General features: G+C 39.1%; 1 protein-coding gene and 1 pseudogene across 1 annotated transcript; both read left to right on the top strand.

Moving 5' to 3' along the window:
- The first annotated feature begins 867 nt into the window (after window positions 1-867).
- On the top strand, window positions 868-1,731 carry LOC149276606 (UDP-glucuronosyltransferase 1A1 pseudogene; annotated as a pseudogene).
- A 6,632-nt stretch (window positions 1,732-8,363) lies between these two features.
- Window positions 8,364-12,074, top strand: LOC149276607 (UDP-glucuronosyltransferase 1A6-like). Its single transcript, XM_089503461.1, has 2 exons — window positions 8,364-9,215; window positions 12,018-12,074. The coding sequence occupies exons 1-2, from the start codon at window positions 8,364-8,366 to the stop codon at window positions 12,072-12,074; spliced, it is 909 nt and encodes a 302-aa protein (XP_089359587.1).
- The last annotated feature ends 975 nt before the right edge of the window (window positions 12,075-13,049 follow it).

Here is a 13,049-nt window from a genome sequence, read left to right on the forward strand (position 1 = left end):
CCCTGAAGAAAGAAGAGTGAGGGATCTTGTGGACACTTTTTTTGCACTAATTTTTCACTTTCTTCACATTGACCTCGGAGCATCAATAAAAACAAAATGATCCCACTGCGCTGTTTTTTCCATGTAATGCCAGTTTGCCGTTTAGAGCTGATTTGTTACCATGTTAATGAATCTCCCTCTTTGACTATCGCTGTACGATATTAATTAATTTTACAAAGGTTCATGTTGGATTCCTGGACACATCTCTGATTTTCATATGCACCCTTATTATTTCAAATATGTAATGTAACAGAAATACTAATTATGAGTAGTTCCTACAATATTACACTGTACAGTACATATCTCCTCTCTCCTTTGTATGCCCTCCCAACACAATTTCAATAAAATTGATTTACAGTTCATGACCTTAATCTTTGTAAAAAAAAAGATCACATTTAGTAAAGATGATACCCTTATAGGTAAAGTTAAGTTATATTGAACAAATTAGTGAGTTTTTCATGAGAACACAAGACATAAAAACAGAAACTATACCAGAATCATCGTCAGAACTTTTTTGGCAGAGCTTAAAATGGTGAGAAACCTGATTTGCAAGAGCCAACCTGTTGAACCTTGGAGGGAAGTTACATATCAACAGATGTGAGTCCATCCGCCTAAAGGTTCACTCATTCAGAATGTGATGGTAGAAATCAATCTCATTATTTGTACTTTGGTTTTCATATGAGTGCATGGACTCTTGATAAGAGATTAAACTACAAACACTGAATGGCATAACCAGGTTAAATGAGGTTACAAGTGTGACATCACAGATGTTTTGGGTAACATATAAAACGTGATTTGGGATATTCTGCATCAGATTTATTGTCAGAGATGGAGCTGGTCTATTATCCTAAATCTGCAACGTGGCTACTCCTGCTCGGAGCTTTGACCCTGGTCGAGGGTGGAAAACTCTTAGTGGTCCCTATGGATGGTAGCCATTGGCTGAGCATGAAACCTGTGACGGAGAGGCTGACAAAAAATGGACATGAAGTCGTAGTTCTAATGCCAGAAAGCAGTTTATCGATGGGTAATTCTATGTTTTACACTGTGAAGACCTTCCCTATTCCTTACAACAACCAGGAACTGGAAGGGCATGTACAGAAGTATGGAAGTAGTCACTTCATTAAACCTTCTTTCCCAGGGGTCACCATTGCAATGTTTAACAGCATGCTGGATATATTACAAGTATTCCACAAAATTTGTGAAAGTTTATTACACAACAAGGAACTTGTTCAGAGTCTCCGAGAGGAGAAATATGATGCTGTTCTCACTGATCCATTTTCACTTTGTGGCACAATAGTAGCAGAATATCTGGATATACCCTCTGTGTCTTTTTTAAGAGGAATGCCATGTTCCTATGACTATATCAGTGCACAGTGCTCCAGCCCACTGTCTTATGTGCCCAGAATATTCACCCAGTATACGGACAAGATGACCTTCATGGAACGTTTTAAGAACGTACTGGTCAGACTATCAGAGTTCTACTATTGTGAGGTTACATACTTGCCATGGAACCGCCTGGCTTCAGAATTTCTGAACAGAGAGGTAACAGTTCTGGAGCTTGTCAGCAGAACTTCAGTGTGGCTGCTGAGATATGACTTTGTCTTTGAGTACCCAAAGCCTATTATGCCCAACATGGTGTTCCTTGGAGGAATCAATTGTGCTCTGAATAACTCACTGAAAAAGGTAGGATAAACCTGTCAATGGCCACAGAACTATTTTAAGGGTATATGTCTATGTGACAGCATTTTGTATAGCTTGGTTCATGGATTTAAACTACCTATAACATGTGCTTCTTGTTTGTAAATCAGCGTCATTGCTTGTGGTAGAGCAAGCATTATGTGATCAATTTCCTGCCTTGAAGTTCTCTACTTTTTGCACTTCAGCCCATACAAAGGATGCCCGAATCAATCAACAACAAACAGCAACTTAACAATAGGAGAAAGATAACCATTGTACAGTGCTACAGAATATGAAACAATATGATTTATGATATACGAAACAATAAGTAATAATAACTTGATGGGGGAGGAATAACTAGGATATCCAGAGAACAACATATAACCCCCTGGTAGGGCACAAGTAGTTTCAGCATTTTCTCTATGTCTTTGCTGGACCCTTACATCCCTGTTCACATTTTATCCACTCAAAATGTTATATTTTTTCAGTAGGGCTTTTGCTGGAAACCATATTTATTACATATAACATAAATAGGATTAATTTACTAAACAGTTGGCATGGGAGTTTGCAGCACAGCTACCTGACTTCACTGTTCATTGTAAAGGGTCAAAGCTGGCATGTTATTCAACAACTAAACTGGCCCTACACAATTTAACAGATAAGGAGACTGATGACTATTCATTGATTTCATTATACAGGACCAACCAAGCTCTTACAGCATCAGAAGCTAAATGAGGTTGGGATCTTTGTAAGGGAGAGTTGAAAGCAATCTCTAATATCATTTTGAAACAAAGGCAAGTTCCATTCCGTTTAAGCTTTGCAATGACCATAAACAAGAATCAGAGTCAGACTTCAAGTAAGACTAAAATATATTTGTCGCAACCCATATTTCAGGGGTGTCCAAGTTTTTTCTGCAGTGGGCCACTTCATCAGAATTGTATACGTGGGAGGGCCGCACTCATTTTTCACTGTGACAAAAAATATGGCCTTTAATAAAATATGCAGATTAAAATAAAGTAAAATGACACAAAACCTTTACTCTTCCTCTCACTGATTTCTGGGCCTTGAAAGTTTTGCGACTACAAATTCAGGATTCCCTAGATTTATTCTAGGGATGAACTAAAATGAAAATTCTGGACCAAAACATTCAGGGTTCACTTAGCCAAAACCGAAAATGACCCCCACCTTTAAAAATAATAATAAAAACTCACATGTTTAATAAAAGGTAACACGCAATTGGACAAAATTAGCAATATGACTTGGCATGATAGGAGTGTGATTGCTGTTAGCCTAGGCAACCAGTAAATGCTGGTACCTAGGCATGATGGGACTGTGCTCGCTGTGATTGCTGTTAGCAATCACACTCCTATCATGCCAAGTCAGCCAGTACATGCTGGTACAGGGTGGCTGTAAGTGATGTGCAGACCCCATACTGCTGGCAGCATCACTACACAAGGGGGGCAGCTAGCTAGGTTTCAGCATGTACTGGCTGACTTGGCATGATAGGAGTGTGATTGATAACAGTAGTCACAGTCCCATCATGCCTAGGTTCCAGCACTTACACATCCATCCAGTAAATGCTGGAACCTAGGCATGATGGGACTCTGATTGCTGTTAGCAATCACACTCCTATCATGCCAAGTCAGCCAGTACATGCTGGTACAGGGTGGCTGTAAGTGCAGACCCCATACTGCTGGCATTATCACTACACAAGGGGGGCAGCTGGCCAGGTTTCAGCATGTACTGGCTGACTTGGCATGATAGGAGTGTGATTGCTAACAGCAATCACAGTCCCATCATGCCTAGGTTCCAGCACTTACACATCCATGCTATCACACACACACACACACACACACACACACACACACACACACACACTCATTTATTCATATAATCATTAATTCACAGATTCATTCCCTCAATCACACACACTCATTCAAACACCCTCCCCACCCCCTTACCTGTACTGCAGCTCCCTCGATGCCGCTCACAGACTTCAGCAGGGGGCGCGGCCTCCCTCTGCCTTCTCTGCTAAAGCACAGAGGAAGTAGGAAGTCACGTGAACTCCGCTTCCTCCGTGCTGTCCAGAAGACCCTCCCACAAGTAAGTAGCAGGGCTTGAGGTGCGGCTCATGTAAGATCGGTTGCCCTGGTTGCCGATCTTACGCGGGCCGCACCTCGAGGTCTCGCGGGCCGCATTTGGCCCGCGGGCCGCATGTTGGACGCCCCTGCCATATTTAGTCATAGACAATTGTATTTCAGTTTCTTTAGAGCTGCAGCGAAGGTGAAAATTCTTTATGCTCTCACTCAGGGTTGCTTGGTAAAACAGGTAAAACCCCAAATGTTGTTTACAAAGAGATTTTTATATTTAAGAATTATATGTAAGAGTTGTCATTGTGTCCACCGTACCATGGGCTCAAGTTTAACAAAAAATGGGTATCTAGTTTTACAAAACGCAAAAGTAAGTAAACAGAGGAAAAATCTAAATCAAATCAATAGCCTTCAAAACATCACCAATTCTTGCAGGTACACGTGTACACAGGTTTTTAAGGAACTAGACAGCTTAATACAGTTTCTAGGCAGCATCAGTTTCTTCTTCTCATGTAATCCCAGACTGACTCGATGATGTTGAGATCAGGGCTGTGTGGGGGCCATAATCAGTAAAATATATTGAGTAAGGCTAGTGCTCAAAAATAAAACAAAAGATGCTGGGTTAAAAACAAATATTGAGGGTTGTTCACAAATCTGATTGGGGGATATACACCTTATATTGCATATGGATTGGCTTAATTACCATATTGGGGGAACATTTACTCATCATAATTATTCATCATTTTCCAATCATGCTACAGTCATCTTTTAATGCTTTACGATTATGTTCTAATGATATTCACATTCTTCACTACTTGGATTAATACTCATGTATTGTTCATAATCATGTTTATACTTTTTTGATAATCATGTTCAGTCTACATTTTCTCAGCTGATTATTTGGATCAACTTCTTTCATTTATATAATTTTGATTAACATGTTTGTATAATGAATTGGATCTGTATATACCATTGTGAGTGTAGTTTCTATATGATAAACAATCTATCCGCTGTGTTATTTGATCCCCCCCCAAGACTCTGCATTTCATGTGCTTTATGCTCCCTTTTCAGTGCAGTTCTCCACCATGCTTCACTGTTACCTATAAACACTTGTACCACTCCCCAGCCCCTTGGCAAACAAACTGCCTTCTGCAAATTTTGTCTCATCAGTCCAGAGCACCTACTGCCATTTTTCTGCACTCACGTTCCTGTGTTTTCATGAATACTTGAGTTGCCTGGCCTTGTTTCCATGTCGGACGTATGGCTTTTTGGCTGTGAGTCTTCCATGAAGACCACTTCTGACTAGACCTCCCACTGTTTTCTACCAATTCTGAGATGAAGGCACTGCTGGAATTTAGCATGATGTGTCTTTCATCTGCTGCACTGTGGCTATGGTCCTCAACATTGCACCTTTCTACCTTTTTTATTTTTTGCCTGGGAGAGACCTTGCTGATGCAGTATAACTACTCTGTGGCTTGTTGCTGTGCCATGGTGTATGACTTTTGACATTTGAAATCCTTCAGCAACCTTACCTTGTTAGTGAGTTGAGCTCATGCCCACGGCTAAATATGGTGGTGTTTTGGGGCTGTTTTTCTGCCAGAGCTCCTGCACATTTTGTTAGGATACATGGCATCATGGACTCTAACAAATATCAACAGATTTTAATTGAACACCTGATTGCCTGAAGCTAGAAAGCTTAAAATGGGCAGTAGTTGGATCTTCAAGCAGGGCCATGATCCAAAACATACATCAAAATCAACACAAAAATGGTTTACTGACCACAAAATTAATGTTCTGCCATGGCCATCCCAGTCCACTGACTTGAATCCCATAGAAAACCTGTGGAGTGAACTGAAAAGGAGAGTCCACCAGCATCAACCTTGACATTTGAGGAATCTGGAGAGGTTATGTATGGAGGTGTCAGGAACTGGGTCCATACAGACCACTGTAATCCCCCAGGGTGCCCAAAGATGGAGTTCAGGAGTTCAGTATGCAGTAGCGGAGTAAATAGGGCCTTTTTCTTTTTTTCCTAAATTAAGATTCAGATTTTGGGGGGTCGTCTTATAATCGAGTCAATACTGTAATATAAACACAGATGATAACAATAGTTTTTAGGTATGCAACAGAAAACTGACAGAATGGAGTGAGGTGGTATAAGAGGAGGTTTTGTTGCAGTTTGCAGATGTTATCTAAATTGGAGGCTTTCTGGGTTTTTTCTTGCTAACTAAACAATATTTTTTGCATGTCACTCTGCAGCCTTTGATACACTAATGCTGTTGCCAAATTGGTAAATACGCCAAAAATATATATTTTTTTCTTTTAGGGATGTTAAACCAGAACAGTTACAAATTAAACTGTCCTTTGCTTACAGATTTTGTCAGCAAAATGTTGTGAAAGGTTGTTGGAGGCGTGATATTGAGGCAAATTAGTATGCAATCCTCTGTAATAATTTAAGAAAAATATTAAGATAAATGTATTCTTTAAAAACCCACTTAAATTGCACTATTACACAAAAACACATACTGGAGAGCCTGGAGTATCACATTAAAGGATTGTCTGGAATGGCAGACAACTGGGTTTTTTTTAGGCTATAGAACTATAGTAATTTTCATGTTTTTGTTCTGTCTTTCTTTAACTGTTATCGCCCTCTTTCTCATTTAGTGTACCCAAACAAATATATTTTGTTTTTTCGGGACAAGTAGGTCTTTTTTTAACCATATTCTTTTCTATGAAAAAACATTTATTCACAATTTTGCATGATTTAGTGTTCTTTATCTTGCAACTATGGTTTTCATTTTAGTGGTCTTACACTTCCCAGAACACATTTTCACAGGAATATAAATTATCCACAGCTAGCATAAATGTGAAAAAACACCAAACATATATGTGTTAACTTGCCCTGGTTTTAAAACAACACTGCATTGTTATGTCATATTTACTTAATTTAAGTTTTCTATTTTTTTACGGCATTTTTTAACTCCTACCTTTCCCTAAATCTATCAAGCTAAACCCTCACCAAATAACCCCCACCACACTAAGTAAACAACATACATTAAAAGTAACATACAAAAAAATAGGTCCCACGTAATCACTGTTTCCTAGTGTTTTTTTAATGTTTCTCTCCAGCTCACAATCACTGCGAAGTAGAGAGACAGGGACAACAGCATCCCTTACAAGTTATACAAGCAATGATTGGCTGTAGCAGAGATCACATCCACAGACGTGCATGGAGTCTGCTGTAGGCTGACTGCTTCTTGGCATTGTGCGACCCATTTTTACTTATCACGTACTACGTGCTTCATTGGTCATCCAGAAACATCATGATGTGCTTGGTATGTCACCGGCCGCAATCAATAGAATCAATCATGCTTTTCATCGGAATGAAAAACCCTCCATAATTTACACATATGGTCACCATACATGTACTGTAGATGGCCACCCTGCCACTTCATATGTTTTTATTGCAGCGTTGCTGAATCTCAGGTGAATTTTGTTTTAAAATGTATATTAAATATTAAATAAAAATATTTGTATACATTATTTTCTTTTTTACTTTGCAAATAAGCCCAACTTTTCTGCAGTTATCTGCAGCCTTTGATACTCTAAGGTTGCCAAAATTCCAAGATTTTCTTTTTCATAATCTAAAAAGAGTTGTTACTAACTTTGGCCGGCTCTGGTTTTGTTCACAAAAGATTTTGTAGGTATAGAAGAAGGTGATATAGCGATGTGGATACATAATTTTCAGTGATCCAACCTTAAATTTTAAATAATCTTTGGGTAAGCCACCACAGTTCCTCAAAAACAAAAATGTAGATTTCTTTATCTTATAACTATGGCTTTCCCTTCATTTTAGTGATTGTCTTACGATTCCCATGCCTCAAAGTTTTTGGTGTAGTCTACTGTCCACTGTGCCTTGATCATTCAATATGTAACTCATCACTCTGTACATGGAATGCCCATCATCTTCTGTTCATGAAAGATTTCTAATCCTCTTCTGGATTGCAAAAAATAGAGATCTTATATTGTAAGAACATGGAAAATTACTACCACATGAATTTGTGAACCTCACATTTGGGGCGGTGATATATTGTAAATATATGTGCTTATCACCAAATGAAAACCATTTATCTACATGGTCTTGTACATAGATCTCTTCTGATACTGCTTAGCGGTCTGTCTTACTTATTCTGTTGTATAGATCCTGGATCGAAACAGGAGTGCCTCAAAAATGCTCTGTGGCCCTGCTCTAACACCCTCATACCTCTGCTACACTCATTTAGTACTACAGTATATACCTTCAAACTCTTATCTGCTGACTGACTTGATGATGATAGCGTGACTTTAGGATAAATTGTAGGTCATAGCCAATGTCTGTTAATATAAGATACGGGTAGATTAAATATTATTTTCTCTAGTTTTAAGTCTGAGAACATTTGAACTATATAAATGGTCAACAATTAAAATGTACCAACAATACCAGGTTCATAAAATGTCACATGATCTGGATCAGATATATAATGTGATTTAGAAAATTCTGCACCTGCTTTGTTGTGCAAGATGGAGTTCTCTGTGTGTGGAACTGCGTTTTGTCTGCTCATCCTAGGATCTCTTAACTTGGCTCAAGGAGGAAAGCTCCTAGTGGTCCCTATGGATGGCTCTCACTGGCTGAGCATGAAACCTGTAGTGGAGAAGGTGGCAGAGAATGGGCATCAGGTTGTGGTTGTGATGTCAGAAAGCAGTTTAACCATGACTGCTTCTAAACTTTATACGGTGAAGTTTTTTCAGACCCCATTCAACAACCAAGAAATAAAAGCACGCATGGATAAATTTGGAGGTGATCACTTCATCAAACCCCCTTTCCCGGGGGTCACTGTTTCCATGTTCAACAGCATGATAGAGTTATTCAAAATGCTCTATGTGATTTGTGAGAGTTTATTACAGAACAACGAACTCATTCAGAATCTTCAGAATGGCAATTTTGATGCTGTGCTCACAGACTCAATTTCAATATGTGGGCTGGTGGTAGCAGAACATCTGGGAATACCCTCTGTGAGTTTTTTCAGGGGCCTTCCCTGTTCCTATGACTATATCAGTGCACAGTGTCCAAGCCCTTTATCTTTTGTACCTAGATTGTTCTCCCAAAATTCAGACAACATGACTTTTATGCAGCGTGTGAAGAACCTCTTGGTCAGGTTAACAGAGCCATATTATTGTGGACAATTGTTTTTACCATGGGAACGCTTGGCTTCTGAGTTTCTCAAGAAGAAAGTAACCGTCCTGCAGCTCCAAAGCAAATCATCAGTCTTACTCTTGCGATATGACTTTGTCTTTGAGTTTCCAAGACCTATAATGCCCAATATGGTGTTCATAGGAGGAATTAACTGTGGTCTGAAGAAGTCTTTGACAAAGGTAGGAAGTACTTATTTGTGAGGTTACTTTTACAGAGTGAACCTTATTTTATCTACGAAAGTACTGAAATAATATATAATGTAGTATATTTGTCAGGCTGTTGATAATTACCGTATATAATTGATCAGAAATAGATATTAAAAGTGCATTCCTCTGGCAAAACTGGGATAAAGGGAGTTATGTAGCTGCTGGGATGAGAATTCTGCATTGACAACACACTTGACTTTGCAATGTGAGAGCTTTCCAGAGTTTTTTAGTTAATAATTGTCATTGGTCCAGAAACTTTTAAAATGTGTAGAATTTATTCTTGGGTAAATATATACCTCTGCATGGATATATTAACATGATATATATTGTTAAATACAAAATATACAAAATGTATTGATGTCATGATATTATAATCAGGTTTTGATCGCAATGTTTTCTGATTTGGATTTTGAAGTGTTACATTTAAGTGGTCTCTAAAGATCTATTGGAGTAGGACTGAATGTTGAATAAAGGTATACATTGCCATTTTGCATCACCTTCATCTTATAACAATACCCCATATATATTTCTCATGGCTACAATATTGGTCTGAACAACATCATAGCTAAACCACACTGCTGCCATCATTATGCTATATCCGCCATATGCATTAACTGGTATCAGAATTTATTCACAGGATAACAGTGGCACCTATCCTATGGAAAAACTAATGAGCAAAATTAGGACAAATGTGTTGTTTTTAGACTTGTGCTCTCAGATTTGTACAAATTTCAAATTTACAGAATTTTCATCTGAAATTCGTAGGTCCACATTCACTCACACTCTCTCATACACTCACTCTCTCCCACTCCCATTCTCGTAGATACGGCAGAAGAGAGTGAGAAGGGGTAGATAGGGCAATCATACTCCTATCATGCCAAGTCTGCGAGTAAATCCTGGAATCTGGGTATGCCTGGGCATGATAGGAATGTGATTGCTGTTAATCATATATATATATAGACTTGAAAACCAAAGTTGTTTGTGTGGTTATTTGGAAAGTCCCTGGAGTGCCGGTAACTATTTTATTATATAATATTATTTAATTGTTTTCTCCTATTTTGGTGTGTTACTTACTTTAAATAAAAGTGTTAGATTTTTTATGGTGTTGGGGGGGTCATATTCGGTTTTGGCCAGGTAAATGCTGCACTTTCGGTTTCAGTCCAGAATTCGTTTCGGTGCATCCCTACTACTAAGCCAGACCACATCAATGTTTGGCGTAGTATATAGTGATTGGGGTTTTGTTACAAGTTTTTATTCCTTTCTTTTTTTGGGATGGGGGGGCGCCAGAGGAGTAGTCCGCACAGGGCACCAGAACACCTAAGGCCGGCTCTGCTGGTATTTTTGTATGAGGACTTTTTATCTTGAGAAATAGGAGCATATTTTAATACGTAAATGTAAGATCTATATATTTTTTTATAATTATTCTTGTTGCTTATGTTCTTCTCTGATTACCTAGGTTTTATCATAATAGTGGTGAAGTGAGCAGCTCATACCCCCTTTTTTATATTTGTGTTCTAATATGGTTGAGGTTACTGTATTTTTGAGCTTGCTCCTTGTGTCCCCAATTACAACATATACTAATAGTAAGTGGTCAGCTCATATCTACACATATAATTTTTTTTGTTTATATGTATTTGTATTTATCTCTTTCTATTAATAATAATACAGTTCTAGTGCATCATTCATTGTTCAATCATCCAAGAAAGGTGAAACATGTAGTACAATTGTTAATGATTGATTAATGAATATTAATTCAATGAAAAATGAATGGTTAATGAATAATCATGAATTTAACCCATTGTTTTCCTTTCTCTGGAAGATAATGAAGTTTGTTCTAGTTCCTGGCCACTAGATGGTGATGGTATTCCCCTACACACTACATTCTGCCTTGAATATGTTTTCTGTGTGAACCTGACAACATTTGGACTGTGGATTATAAATATTATTATTTTTTTTTTAAATCAAAGTTTTTTATTGTTTTGTAGTACAACACAGGATTATAAATATTCTGTGTGACTTTCATTATGCAGACACCACTATATCCTGTAATGATAGTAAGACTAACATTAAGCCTGTATAAAAAAAAAAACCCTGTCATCTACATGTTAAAAATGTTGCCCATATTCCCCCTTCCTAATACAATATGCAAATAAACATTATTTCCCTTCGTTACTACTGACACCCTCTTGCATCTGTTATTCGGTTCACTGGGGTCATGGACAGGGCTATCGGCTGAACCGTGCTTGTGATTGTCTGTCTGGGTATGCATGTTAGTGTCTCCCTATGTATGTTAGTGTATGCTTGTATATTAATGTATGCCTGTCTGACTTAGAAAGGGTGTCTGGGTATGTTAGCATGTATATCTGGGTATGTTAGTGTGTGAACATGTGTATTTGGGTATGTTAGTACCATGTGTGTGACTGATTGTTTTAGTTTGAATATATGTTTGTTTGTGTGAGTCTCTGGGTGTGTATAATATTGTCAAGTGTATGTGTGTGTTAGTGCTGAATTTCTGGGTGCGTGCATTAGTGCGAGTGTCTGGGTATGTGTTAGAATGAGTGCCCCTCCCGAGGTCAGCCTCTGGATCCGCCCTTGACAAAGTTGACACACGCACATCAGTTGATCTCTGTTACCGTGTGGTTCTCATTTGATCTATACCCACAATGCATAGTTTCCATGTGATATTCAGTTGATCTCTGTTTCACATTTGATCTATACCCATAATGCATGGTTTGCACATGTTATTTGGTTGATCTTTATGTTTTCATGTTGCAGGGTGCTCCTGTCTTAGCACTCCTCAACCAATGCTGCCCACTGCTAAGTGGCGCCTGAGTCTAATAGGCACAGCTGGACCCATGGTAGGACCGGTCCTACTTCTCTGCCAGTTGACTATGCCTGCCCAGTCGACTCAAAGCAGCTGGCTTATGCCCTGCTCTCCATATATGCATATTTCTGTTTATTAACTTTTACTCCAAGCATGTATTTTTTGGGGGTGGGTAGAGGCTCCAGTGCATTGCTTTGCCCAAGAGCCTACAATTCTGTTAAGTAGGGCTGCAACTAACGATTATTTTAATAATCGATTAGTTGGCCGATTATTTTTTCGATTAATCGGATAAAAAAAACAATATGCAAACTTTTCGTTTATTTAAAATTTAATGAACTGGATGTTAAAAAAACAACTTAAAATTTACATTAACATTCTTATTTTGTTACGAGAACCCAAACACAATATTTATCAAACTAGTTTTAATACCAAAACCACTCACTTTGCACCCTGCACCCAGCACTTTGCACCCTGCACTTTGCACCTTGCACCCTGCACTTTGCACCCTGCACCCAGCACTTTGCACCCAGCACTTTGCACCAAGCACTTTGCACCCAGCCCTGGCACTTTTCACCCAGCACTTTGCACCCTGCACCCAGCACTTTGCACCCAGCACTTTGCACCCTGCACTTTGCACCCTGCACTTTGCACCCTGCACCCAGCACTTTGCACCAAGCACTTTGCACCCAGCACTTTGCACCGTGTCCCAGCACTTTGCCCCTGCACCCAGTCTCCAACTCTGCCCTGCACCCAGCCCTGCCCCCACACTCACACCCTGCCCCCACACTCTGCCCTGCACCCAGCCCTGCAGCCAGAGCTGGGTTCAGTACACTCAGACGAAGCCAAGGTCAGGATAGCAAGGCATGGTACGCAGATTAGGAAGGCAGAGCATAGTCAGACAAGCTGGAAATCATAATTAAAACATCATAAACCGATACAGCAATCAAAGATAGCAGGACGACAATAGGGTTTCTCTGCATAGC

Source organism: Sceloporus occidentalis, unplaced genomic scaffold, assembly GCF_023333645.1.
Source record: "Sceloporus occidentalis isolate IW3139 unplaced genomic scaffold, rSceOcc1.0.p SCAF_233, whole genome shotgun sequence".
Taxonomy (NCBI): domain Eukaryota; kingdom Metazoa; phylum Chordata; class Lepidosauria; order Squamata; family Phrynosomatidae; genus Sceloporus; species Sceloporus occidentalis.